This window comes from Diabrotica virgifera, chromosome 4 (genome assembly GCF_917563875.1).
Source record: "Diabrotica virgifera virgifera chromosome 4, PGI_DIABVI_V3a".
In the NCBI taxonomy this organism is placed as follows: domain Eukaryota; kingdom Metazoa; phylum Arthropoda; class Insecta; order Coleoptera; family Chrysomelidae; genus Diabrotica; species Diabrotica virgifera.
Genome location: NC_065446.1, coordinates 106,784,589 through 106,797,729, shown reverse-complemented (window position 1 = coordinate 106,797,729; position 13,141 = coordinate 106,784,589). Strand labels below are relative to the sequence as shown.

The 13,141-nt window shown below is 31.5% G+C and overlaps 1 protein-coding gene across 1 annotated transcript in view; it reads right to left on the bottom strand.

Moving 5' to 3' along the window:
• Nucleotides 1–9,346, bottom strand: part of LOC114325664 (folliculin-interacting protein 2) — a 30,535-nt gene extending 21,189 nt beyond the window's left edge. Inside the window, exons 1-2 of the mRNA XM_028273782.2 lie at nucleotides 9,191–9,346; nucleotides 5,403–5,661 (exon numbers count right to left, since the gene is read on the bottom strand). Of these exons, the coding sequence (XP_028129583.2) occupies nucleotides 5,403–5,661; nucleotides 9,191–9,261 (330 nt within the window). The 5' untranslated portion in view covers nucleotides 9,262–9,346. The remainder of the gene's footprint in view (nucleotides 1–5,402; nucleotides 5,662–9,190) is intronic.
• Nucleotides 9,347–13,141: the final 3,795 nt, after the last annotated feature.

The window sequence follows — 13,141 nt, the reverse complement described above, 5'->3', positions numbered from 1 at the left end:
AGATAAGGTAAGTTAAATACATGCAGAAAAGTGTATATTGAAAAAAAATTTGACGATTTGATCGGGGCGTAAGGAAATGGGTGAGTCACAAAGTTTCACAAAAAAAGCAAATACTTCGCGAAATAAACTTCAGATTTAAAATTTGATAAATATGTGTTCAATATTTTTCAAAAATCTATCGAATGATATCAAACACGACCCCCAGGGAGAGTAGTGGGGTGGGGGTAACTTTAAAATTTTAAATCAAAATCCCGGTGATATTTCGCGAAATGGACATCAGATCACAAAACTGAAAAATAGGTAAAGTAAGTTATCAATCGAAGTAGAACAGAAAACGACAATAAATGTCGTTCCCATACCACCAGATTGACAACAGGTGGAATACTTTATTTGGTTACACCTCCTGAGATTTTCAAAATTTATAAATCGTACAGGATGCCGAGGAAATTAAGATGAGAGAATTTTAAATAATTCACAACTCATCTGCTCAGCGTGGTAAAAGCTCCAACAAGAAAGATTCCTTAATACTCCTACAAAAGAGTAAATGAATTAAAAATGTATAAACATTTTCAATTTCTTTGCAACACGAAAATGCAGCAGCTGCATAATACTCTGGTTAAACCGGAGAGTGCATGAAGAGTCTATACCGGTTTCGGAGTCTATAATTAATTCATTTACTCTTTTGTAGGAGTATTAATGTTTTTGGAGCTTTTACCACGCTGAGCAGGTGAGTTGTGAATTATTAAAAATTCTCTCATCTTAATTTCCTCGGCATCCTGTGTAACCAAAGAAAGTATTCAGCCTGTTGTCAATCTGTTAGTATGTGAACGACATTTATTGTCGTTTTCTGTGCTACTTAGATTGATAACTTACTTTGTTTTTCGGTAGATGGCTCTAGTTCATCCGTGACATTTCTTTCTTTGCAAGTCGGAAAGGCCCAAATTATGATATGTGGAGAAATCATAGAGAAGAGGATATGGGACTACTGATGAGGGGGAAAAGACCTCCGAAACCGGTATAGACTATTCCTGCACTCTCCGATGTAACCAGAGTATTATGCAGCTGCTGCATTTTCGTGTTGCAAAGAAATTGAAAATGTTTATACATTTTTGGAAAAATACGTGTTCAATATTTTTTAAAAATCTATCGAATGACATCAAACACAACCACCTACGGAGTTGGGGTGGGGAGTTACTTTAAAATCTTAAATACGAAACCCCATTTTTTATTGCAGATTTGGATGCTTTACGTAAAAATAAGTAACTTTTATTCGAGACATTTTTTAGAATTATGGATAGATGTCGCTATTAAAAAAAAAAACGATTTTTGGAAATGGAAAATCAAATTAAAAAATGGAAAGTCCCCGCTAAAATGAAAAACTTAACTTGTTTTGGATTTAGGACCTAATCTTCACAACCCAATAAGTCCCCATAACGCTCGAATAACTCCAAATTTATAGCGCTCGAGTAACTTCAAATTTAGCATACTTGCCTCCCCTACTATAATAAAAAATGTAGGAATATAAAGCTTTTCTCGCATGTTTAGCAATTTTGATTGAATTTTAAAATATTTTTTTCTACGGCGTACATATTCTTGGTAAATCAATGTTTTCCGTTTTTCCCACCCCTACTAGCAGGTTTTAGGGGGAAGCCTGGGGGTAGAAGTGGCAAACTTTTTTGTATCTTTTTTAAAAAAGGGCATATACAGGGTGAGTCATGAGAAACTGTACATACTCCTACCTCGTATGCAGGCCTCTATGGGGAATAACAAATGACCATTAAAAAGTGTCTGCTCCCATTGTTTAATAATATACAGGGCGAGTTGTTCATTTTTACAGAAATTTTTATTTGTCATAATTTTTTAACAGTAAGATCGATTTTGTCAGTATTTTGGTCAATCATTACACTATTACCACCCAATCAATTGATTTATTAAAACTAGAAAAAATCAGGTCCGGCTTTAAAAAATTAGTTCGTTTTGGTCATAGAAAAAATTTCACCCTGTATACGGTTTTTGAAAACTCTAATAATAATTTTACAAATTAGACAATTACAATGGCATACGTATTTTTCCCCACACAATTACTTAATATTTTATAAAAAAAATCAAATTTGACTATGAATTAAAAGTTTGGTGAAAAGAACCATAGATTTAAAAAAGATAACTCTTTTTACAAAAATTAATTTTTTTTGAACCAATATTTAATTTATAAGTTACCGCCCAATCAACTGATTTATTGAAACTAGAAAAAAATCAGGTCCGGCTTTAAAAAATTAGTTCCTTTTGGTCTTTCACTCTGTATACGGTTTTTGAAAACTCTAATAAGAATTTTACAAATTAGACAAATAGGTAATTAAAATGTCATATTTATTTTTCCCCACTCGATTACTTAATTTTTTATAAAAAAATCAAATTTGACTATGAATTAAAAGTTTGGTGAAGTGAACCATAGATTAAAAAAAATTTATTTTTACAAACTTTTATTACAAAAATGAATTTTTTTTGAACAAATATTTAATTTATAAGTAATAATACTACCACTGCTTATGCTATACGTTTTAAGTAATACAACCTTTTTAGCCAATTTCCAGAATTTTGAAAGGAACAGGTTGTTTTGAATAATACTAAAACATCATCCTGTATAATATTTGTTTGTCAAAAAGGAGATAAACAAAAAAACCTAAATTAAAAAAAACAAAAAGAAATATTTTCCCGTCGTCTTTTGCATCACTACCTTCTTACCATGTATTAATACTATGTATACTCCATCTAATTTACTTACCGTTGCAAGTAATCCGCGTCATAGCCTGTGACGTCACATGATACCAACACGAAATATTTAGGCGGTAGGTGTGTTCTTTTTTAGAATCACTTTGCCGAGTACACTGGCATTACAGCCACTAGACATATTTTATTATATACGCGTAGAAATAATATTTAAAGATTTCTATTAATGTTAACTTAAAGAAATACACAATAATATGTTTCATTTAATTTGTATAAATGATTATAAAGCGTTTGTATGAAGCACATTTGTTCGGAATACACTGTAACTATAATCGAACGAAGGTGATATTTTGGCATAAATTGGTAACATAAATTTGACAGTTGCGGTGATGACACTTCATATTTGTTTATATTCTTTACTACAAGTATTTGTTTCGTTATATTTACTGTTTTTATTATGTACTTTAATGTAATATTATAACTTAATTCTTGTTTTCTATTTCTAAAGCTTTTATTTATTTACATGGAATATTAATTTATTTTGCTGTATAATCCACTTCCGCAAAAATTGTGTGACGTATTTGATTTCAAATGAATTCAAGAATTTTTTTGTAATTGGGCAACAATATCAACTTAGATCTCTAACGTAGATAATGACGTGCAACGGTAAGTAAATTAGACGGACTGTATGTGTAAAAAAATGATTATTTCATTCATAGGAGATTCTGACCAATAGAAAGCTACAGAAATAAAAATTAAACTGATAATTTTTGATAATTTCCCGTCGTCAAGTATATTACGTCAGATGCCCTTCGTTGCTATGAAAAAATACATTCAGTGACATTAATGACAATTAATGTTTTAAAAATTATAAAAGTGATGACTTTCAACCGTCAAATATTTATAACAACTGTGTGTTTAATTGTACTAATTTGTACTTACATAAATAAATTACAATAAAATTTTGGTTTTGAACAGTTTTATTCATGAAATAATCGCAACAAATTGCACTCGATCTCTAAAATTAATATAGAATTTTAGAGCTCTTGTGCAATTACTACTGATAATTTGACATTTTCGTTGGTTGAGTACATAATTTGAATTTTTGGTTATTATTTATTTGTGTTTCTTACACTGTTTGTACTTTTTTGCATTATCATATTTTACAAAATAGTTTGCCGAATCTACTTGTCAATGTAGCCGCCCGAGGTATGTACTTTATGCACGATGGGGCATCACCACATTTCTCAGTTGCTGTTCGTCAACATCTTCACGTAACTTATGGAAATAGGTGGATAGGACGCGGAGGGCCTCATGCATTACCACCTAGATCACCTGATTTTAACCCTGTCGACTACTCCCTATGGGGTCGATTAAAAGAAATGGTTTATCGAGAAAATATCCATACGCGACAAGAACTAAGTAATTGATAAAATTATTGATTCTTGCAACATTATTAGAAATGATCCCTTAACTATCAGGAGGTCTATTAGACAGTTGATGGTCCGACAAAGATAGATTTCACTTCGAAAATCTGCTACAAATCTCAAAAAAAATTGTTTTATTGATTTATTTGTTTCTTAGGTTCTTTTATGTATACAATTGTTGTACACACATACATATTGTTAAATTTACTTAAATATGCAAATAAATCCGTTTATGTTCAATGTTCTACATAATATGTATTTTCTTTTCGTTAATTTAAAAAATAAATTTACTGTATTTTGCCTTTTGAAATAAAACTCTGAGAATTAAATAAAACGACACTGCCTATGAATCACTAAACAAATACTATACAGGGCGATGTTTTAGTATTATTCAAAACAACCTCTTCCTTTGAAATTCTGGAAATTAGCTAAAAGGGTTTTATTATTTACAATGTATAGCACAAGCTGTGGTAATATTAATACATACGTATAAAATAAATATTTATTTAAAAAAATAAATTTTGCAAAAAAGAATATTTTTTTAAATCTATGGTTCACCTCACCAAACTTTTAATTCACAGTCAAACTTGATTTTTTTATAAAAAATTTAGCTAATCGTGTGGGGAAAAAATAAATATATGCCAGGTTAATTGCTTATTTGTGTAATTTGTAAAATTCTTATTGAATAAATCAGTTGATTGGATGGTAACTTATAAATTAAATATTTGAAAAAAAATATTTTTTGTAATAAAAGTTAATTTTTTTAAATCGATGGTTCACTTTACCAAACTTTTAATTGATAGTCAAATTTGATTTTTTTTATAAAAAATTAAGTAATCGTGTGGGGAAATAAATAAATATGCCATTTTAATTGCCTATTTGTCTAATTTGTAAAATTATTATTAGAGTTTTCAAAAACAATATACAGGGTGAAATTTTTTCTAAGACCAAAACGAACTAATTTTTTAAAGCCGGACCTGATTTTTTTTAGTTTGAATAAATCAATTGATTGGGTGGTAATAGTGTATCAATTGACCAAAATAAGAGACACATCGATCTTACCGTTCAAAAGTTATGACGAATACAAATTTCTGTAAAAATTAACAACTCGCCCTGTATATTATTAAACAATGGGAGCAGACACTGTTTAATGGTCATTTATTATTCCCCATAGGGGCCTCCATACGAGGTAGGAGTAGGTATGTACAGTTCCTCATGACTCACTCTGTATATTATAATATTACTTACTTGTGTAAAAATCAAACGATCTGGAAAAGAAACATCATGGATTTTAAAATAAGTGTCGTGATATTTCATCGCTGTAGAACCAAAGATCATTTCTGTCAGATGGGAAAATTCTTCAGGTTTGTTCTTTTCCTCTTTCGTCGGACCATTTTGGTCTTTTGTTTCACGATATGAGTCAAAAATCAATTCTCGGTCTCTTAAACGACATTCTTTAAATAAAAGAATGCGGATTCTGTTTGAAGAGTATAAGTTTAAATTTTCCCTAGAAAAAGGTTAAAATAACTTTAGTTTAAACTTACCATTAGGTTTTTCTTTTTTATTTTTCTAAGTAAAAAACAAAAAAAAAATAAAGTAACAGTAATAAATTGAGAAGTAAAAAAATGCTAGTAGTGGGAAAAGTGCAGGAATTAGTACAGAAGATAAAACAAATTTGAACGAGATATTTTTGCACTTCAAGAAATAAGATGGAACAATATAAAGAAATACACTTACACTTCAGAAAAAATGGAACTGCGATGGGACAAAGTTATGGATTTAAAGCGATTAACGGAAAAATTTCATACATCAAAATCAAGAACACACAAGCCAATTTGTCAAGGTCAAGGTTAAAAAATAGGAGAATAATAGGGAAATTGCAGGAAAGAAACAATTCAGGAAGAAACGGATGATAATGCAACTTAGCTTCAGGGACAAACACATACATTCCTTCTACAAAATTCAGAAATAAAAAACAATATAAAATAACATGGCTCCTTCCCGGCCGAAGAGAAGGTAGCCAGATAAAATTTTTAGCCATTTTAAAATAAATTACTTAAACCTACACAATATGTCAAATCAATCAGGGAAAATAATATCTGAAGTGCGGTCCTGAAATTAGTTGATTAAATACACCTAAATTTAGTCTCGAAGTTTTTCATCGCTTTACCATAGTAAATCTTTAAAATAATTATAAGAAACATAACCAGTAGTGTAGTTATTAGTTGTGATTTGATTGCCGTAAGTTCTTTTATCAATATTTACGGTTTCATCAAAATCTTATAGAATTTCAATCCAGTCATACAGTTTTGTAAATTCAAAGGTGTTTAACCAAAACTTGTTTTTTGGCTTATCTTCGATAAGTTAAATACTTTGTAATGGACAGAGTCGTACTGACCCAATTACAATATAATGAAACGAAATAAGAAAATTAAAATAAAAAGTATTTAACAATTTTATCCGATGGCTGGTACTTCTGACTACAGGGGTCCTCCAATGTTACCCGATCAACAAACACCATCTTACTCTACAATTACCCAACAGAAAGCAGCTACATTCCCTTCAAAACTACAAGCCATTATTATCCCAGCAGTAGACACAATAAAATTAGAAGACTACGTTACAGCAATAGGATCACTAGTACAACCCAAAAATGTACTTTTTTCATCACGAATTTCTAACAGCAGAATATGCATCTACCTCTCCAGTAAAGAAGTTGTTGACACTGTTTTAACAGACCACGTAGGTATAAAAATAGGAGATAATGCTATCAAAGCAAGAAGACTAATCACTCCTGCTAATAGGTTACTGCTGTCTAGTGTCTGTCCGTCTATTCCTCATCACATCCTCGAAAAATATCTTGCCGATTTCATCTTCTTTCACCGATGTCTTTCTTAAGAGCGGGAATTCAAGATCCTCAACATAGTCACGTATTAAGCTTTCGTAGGCAGGTGTACTATACACCTGTCGACAATCTTGTTATTCCTGAATCAATTCTCATTGACTTCGATAATACATCTTACCGAATCTATCTTTCTGATGGACTCACTTGCTATCTCTGTCATCAATCTGGTCATATCGCCTCAACATGTACCTATACAGCCATCCAGTCAAACCCGTCCATACCTACATCCCAAACTGACCAAGACTCTATTTCTTCCTGTAATACAACAACTGAAGACAAAAATCACTCTGTCCAGAATAAAACAGAAAACACTGGTGAAGTAATGGATTCCCAAGAACTCCCTACAGAAATTACTATACCGAAACGTTCTCATTCTGAAATATCGTCCCCAGTTAATACATCACCAGTAGAAAACACAGAAATAGATTTTACAAAACCTAAAGCAAGATCAACAAAAAAGCCAAGTCACTAAATCTGATACAAAAACTGGAGAAACAGTTTCCACTGAATCACTTATCCAACCTGCAAAGGAATTTATTGATAAAGCTTCAACCCTGTTTGAATTAAACTATACAGAGGTAGTCAGCTTTCTGGATGATGCACACGGTTCCTCCAATCCATTAAGTATCGCACAAGAATACACGAAAAACATAGCAGCACTATTAACAATGCTAACAGAAATCTACCCCAAACTCGAAAACAGACGAATTAAATCTAGAATTACATGAATAAAGAAGAAAATATGTCGTCAACTAAATCTAGATCGAACTGAAAATGATAACTCCGAAGATACAGATGTTTCCCAAGAAAACCTCAATAAAAAAAAATCAAATAAATGTGCTACGCCTGTGACACCAATATAACTGTAGGTCACATTGTTATAGACTGTCTATTATACCGTCTGCAAAGACAAGCTACTGGACTATCATGTGATATAAAGTGTGCCTTAAACAGTGCGGATTGTGACAAAATCATTAGGTTTTTAAAGGAAACTAAATTATATAACCAAATATGAGTGCTACGTTTCAGAACAATCATAAATTAAAATCAACTTTGTAAATATGTATCATTGTACCACCGCTAATAACCTTTTATGGTTGATGCGGGTTATTTCTAATAAAAAAAATAATATCTAAGAATGGAAGCTCAATGAAATAAGAAAAAAATCTGGAATCTCGACAATAAAAACAGAAGCAGTAAACAATAAACACGCAGAAGATATGGCAAAAAATGGATAACCTACGAATGGACGAAACTAAAGATATAGAAACTGATTGAAACAACATAAAAACAAGCGTAATAGAGATAGAGAGAGAAGAGGCAAAAAATAGAGCAGACAATGGTAAAAGAATGAATCAAAAGAATGGTTTGCTAAAGAATGCAAAGCCAAAAACATATATGGAAGAAACAAGATTAGAATTTATTTGTCACGGCATGGATAAAAATCGGAACAAATGAAAAACTAAAAGAATACAAAAAGGAAAAAACAGGAAGTGGCAAAATTAATCAGTTGGAGGTCTTTGAAATGTAGACATTGCGAAGAATGTTCTGCATACCCTGGACAGATAGGGTGAGAAATGAGAAACAAGGAAGTCTTAAGAAAAGCAAATACTGAGAGATAATTGCTTATGTTGATCAAGGCCCGAAAAATTAAATACCTGGGCGATATTCTGAGAGGGGGGAAATACGTAATTCCTCAACTAATCATCCAAGGAAAGATTGAGGGCAAGAAAGGGGTAGGTCGTAAACAAATGCCGTGGCTGCGAAATATAAAGAACTGGACAGGCATAACTAATACTGGCAAATTTTTGCATGCCGCAAAAGACAGTCGTCTGATCTTAAGATAATTCGCCAATGCACTATAGGTGCACAGCACCATAAGAACAAGCAGTTTTCCCAAAAAAGTAATATCTGTTCAAAAAAAATGTTCCACACAAATATAAAGTATCGGGATTTTCCAGCAATTTATTTGTCACGACATAGAATTACGGCAAATACTTATCAAGCAAATTAATAAACAAACATTAATGCAACACCTACACACGAAATTAAAACATAGGTATCTAATATTTAATAGCGCAAAAATTATTTGTTTTGTAGATAGTAAATTTACCGTGAATATACCACTCACCAGTATTGCTCGTTTCCGTAAAAACAATCATTTTTCTTTTTACTATTTAGAAAATTGTTCTTGTTAGCCATTAACTCATTTTCTAACTTTGTTATACTTCTGTTTTTTAAACTAAGCAAGAAATGAGTAAATATAACATCACGTGCTTCTGTCCCTGACGTAAAATATTACGATGTTGTCACTGGTTAACAAATCTAGCCAAGATCGTATTCTAAACATGAGATGTGTTATAAAACATACAGAGATATATCACTTTATAGCAAAGATTGAGAACTTACAAAGAACTTACAATGTATTTAATTCTCTTGTTTTGGTAGTTTTAATGTGGTATTCAGCACTTGAGACTGTACCGGGTGTCCCAATAAGAATGGCTCTCGGCCATATCTCAGGAACCTTTTATAGTAAAGCTTTGAGAAAAAAAAATTATAACAAAAGTTGCCTCAGGAATAGCCTGGAAATTATTTTCATAATTGTAGGTCCACCGCTAGAGGGCGTAATTGAATATCAAAAATTTTAAAATCAAAATTTTACAAAATTTGTCTAATGAAAGGGCATTGGAAATCCGATCATCGTATTCTACATAAAATTCTGCGCATATTTGATTTCACAAGTTTAAGTCTACTTTGCATATAAGAGGTGGGGGTGAGTGGGAACCTTGTTATGAAAAAATGACTGTAGGTCCGGTTCTCCTAAATCGAATTTTGCAAACTTGGTCTTGTTGAAAACAGCTCTTTTTCATCAATGATGTGAGAGTTATAATTTAGAAACAGCCTCTTAAATAATATGCCAGCTAGGAGGCGTTATTTAATTATTTTCAGAAATCTAGTTTTCTTTTTAAAATATTAAATACAAGTATGCATTTTTAATCCTCTATTACAAAATTAGATCAAATTAGCAACAGCTAAGAAACGTGTACGGGATATCTTAAGAAACGTGTAAATTTTAAACATAACTGTTACTGTCGCCGGTAAACGAAGTTAAGGAAAGGTAGTGTGCTGTGGAAAAAACAAAGAAACATTTTCCAGATCTCAACGTATATAATTAATGAAAACAACAATAAGAGAAACAACACTCTAAAATATAACAAAGAAATAAAGACAACTGTTTATATACTCTTAAAGAGTAAATACCTACTTACATCGAAAATGAGCATTTGAACATTTAAGTCGTCACTAAGTAGTTGTTTTTATTTCTTTGTTATATTTTATAGTGTTTTATGCCTTTTGTATTAGTTAATTATATACGTTGATATCTGGAAAATGTTTCTTTGTTTTTGAAGTTATACTTCTTTACGGGCGTAATGACGGTGAATTTTTATATGGTAAAACCTAGCGACCGGGCGCATGCGCATTATAACTTTGTTCTGATTGGATGTTCAAATGACATGACAAAAATTATCCAATATGGCAGCTGTAGCACAGCTGTGGGACTGTGGTTTGGTTATAATGTATGGTTGTTGCGTTTTAAAATTTGTAGGAAGAGAAACAACAAACAAAAAGTTAGTTAATGGTTATACTGCCTTTTTAAATAGTTTTCATATTATATTTTTGGACTTATTTACATAGAAGAGATGATTGTTGCATGCCAATGTGAAAGCCCATCAAACTGTGACTAGTATGAGTGCCGCAGATCTCGCTTATTCAAAGCTAAAGAATCTTACACTGGTAAGTGTTTTATAAATAGTTGATCAAATTTTGTTATGATATTTGAACATAGCCACTTTGCACGATGCAAGTGATTGCGAAATTTATTAGTCGTTATACGGGCTCCGATACCTACCTATTTGAACCTACCAAAATACATAAGTAGTATGTAATACTTTTATTTACATAATTTGATTACCATCAAAATTTCTATCAATATTCACCTAATATATTTTTTCTTACTCTATATTTTGTTGTATTTTTTCAATTCTAAATCATTTCAATTCAAAATCAAAATAATTTGATTTACATAAGTTAAAAATGTCAAAAGTTTAATCCGTTTAGTTAGTCGATCTTCGCACATAATGACAAACTGTCTCTGTGGAGAAGCTTTTAATGCGAGTGAACCCCAATACAACGCAAATACCAGCCGCGTGGTAAGTTGGTTCGAATCCCAATAGAAACTTTTATTTTTTTATTTTTTTTATACATTTTATGATTGTAAGTATATTTATTATATAATTTTATTTTCAGAAAATACGTATTTAGTTAAAAAATTTTCCGACAATTAATGTTCAGAAATCATTTGTGGCATTTTTAATGTGTTTGTGTGTGTTTTATTCTTTTATTATTTTAATTTTTGGCACTGTTTTAATAAAAATGTTTGAGAAGTAGTAAGTATAAATTAGTTTAATATTTAAATAAAATATAAATAAAAAGTATATTAATTTCGCTTATAATCATATAATCATATAATAGAAGTATAACTTCTTACGTGCGTACAAAGTACACACACATTCTTTTTTCCATAGCACACACTACCTTTCCTTAATTTCGTTTACCGGTGACAGTAACAGTTATGTTTAAAATTTACACGTTTCTTAAGATATCTCGAGATAGAAAAAAGTATCGACATGCGGTTTACGCTATTCTATTGCTAATTTTATCTAATTTTGTAGTGCAAGATTAAAAATGCATACTTATATTTAATATTTTAAAGAAAACTAGATTTTTGATAATAATTAAATAGTTCCTCCTAGCTGGAGCAGGCTATTTCGAAATAGGCTATTTCGAAATTATAACTCTACATTGATGAAAAAGAGCTGTTTTCAACAAGACCAAGTTTGCAAAATTCGATTGAGTAGAACCGGGCTTACAGCCATTTTTTCATAATTAGGTTCCCACTCACCCCCATCTCTTATTTGCAAAGGTACACTTAAACTTGTGAAATCAAATATGGGCAGAATTTTATGAAGGATGCGATGATCGGATTTCCAGTGCCCTTTCGTTAGGCAAATTTTATAAAATTTTGATTTTTTTAATTTTTGATATGCAATTACGCCCTCTAGTGGTGGACTTACAATTATGCAAATAATTTCCAGGCTTTTCCCGAGGCAACTTTTGTTATAAATATTATTTTCTCAAAGCGGTACTATAAACGGTTCCTGAGATATGGCCGAGAGCCATTCTTATTGGGACACCCGGTACGTGTCAATTATTCGCCCAGTTGTTACATAATATGGAAGCGAAACATGGACTCTATCATGGACTCTAATCAATGGGAAATAAATAAGCTGCTCAGAATGCTCAGAATGCTCAGAATGATATTTGACCCTCAAAGAGATAAAGTGACAAAAGAGTGGAGAAGGCGCCGTAATGCTGAATTGGCGACTCTGCGTGGTACTGAAAACATCATCAGACATATAAAAGCTAACCGTATGACATGTGCAGGTCATGTGGTAAAATCAGAGTTAGATTCTGCCACAGTTGGTCAATTCTGCACCTAACACAGTAGGTATACAATTAAGCCCACTGTAATTAAATCATCAAGATCATTAGGGTTAATATTTTTGCTTACTGTCATCAATTTTGTTCTTTTTTTATTTAGTGTCAGGACAAATTTAAGACTTTTGATTGCCACCATAGATTTATGATGACCGTATTAACTAAAGCAGATGGTATATACAGGTAGTTACCATAACATATTTTGTCATCCACATATCTTAAGACAATTCATCAGATTGCAACCCTGAGACAAAGCAGTCAACGAATTTGTATACCTGGAAGTGCTCGTGAACACTGTTAATGACACTACCGCAGAGTAGTACTAATGTGCACTACCAACAGGTGCTAATGTGCTCTTTTGGGCTAAATATCCTTAACTCCTTAGATATTGAGAAATACAAAGGTAAAACCGTGTAAAACTGTACAAAATAATAATACGCATAGTTCTAACATATGGTTAAAAGAACAAAATGTAATGTAAACATGTTAGGAGGTTTTAAAAGAAAAGTACTAAGGTGAATCT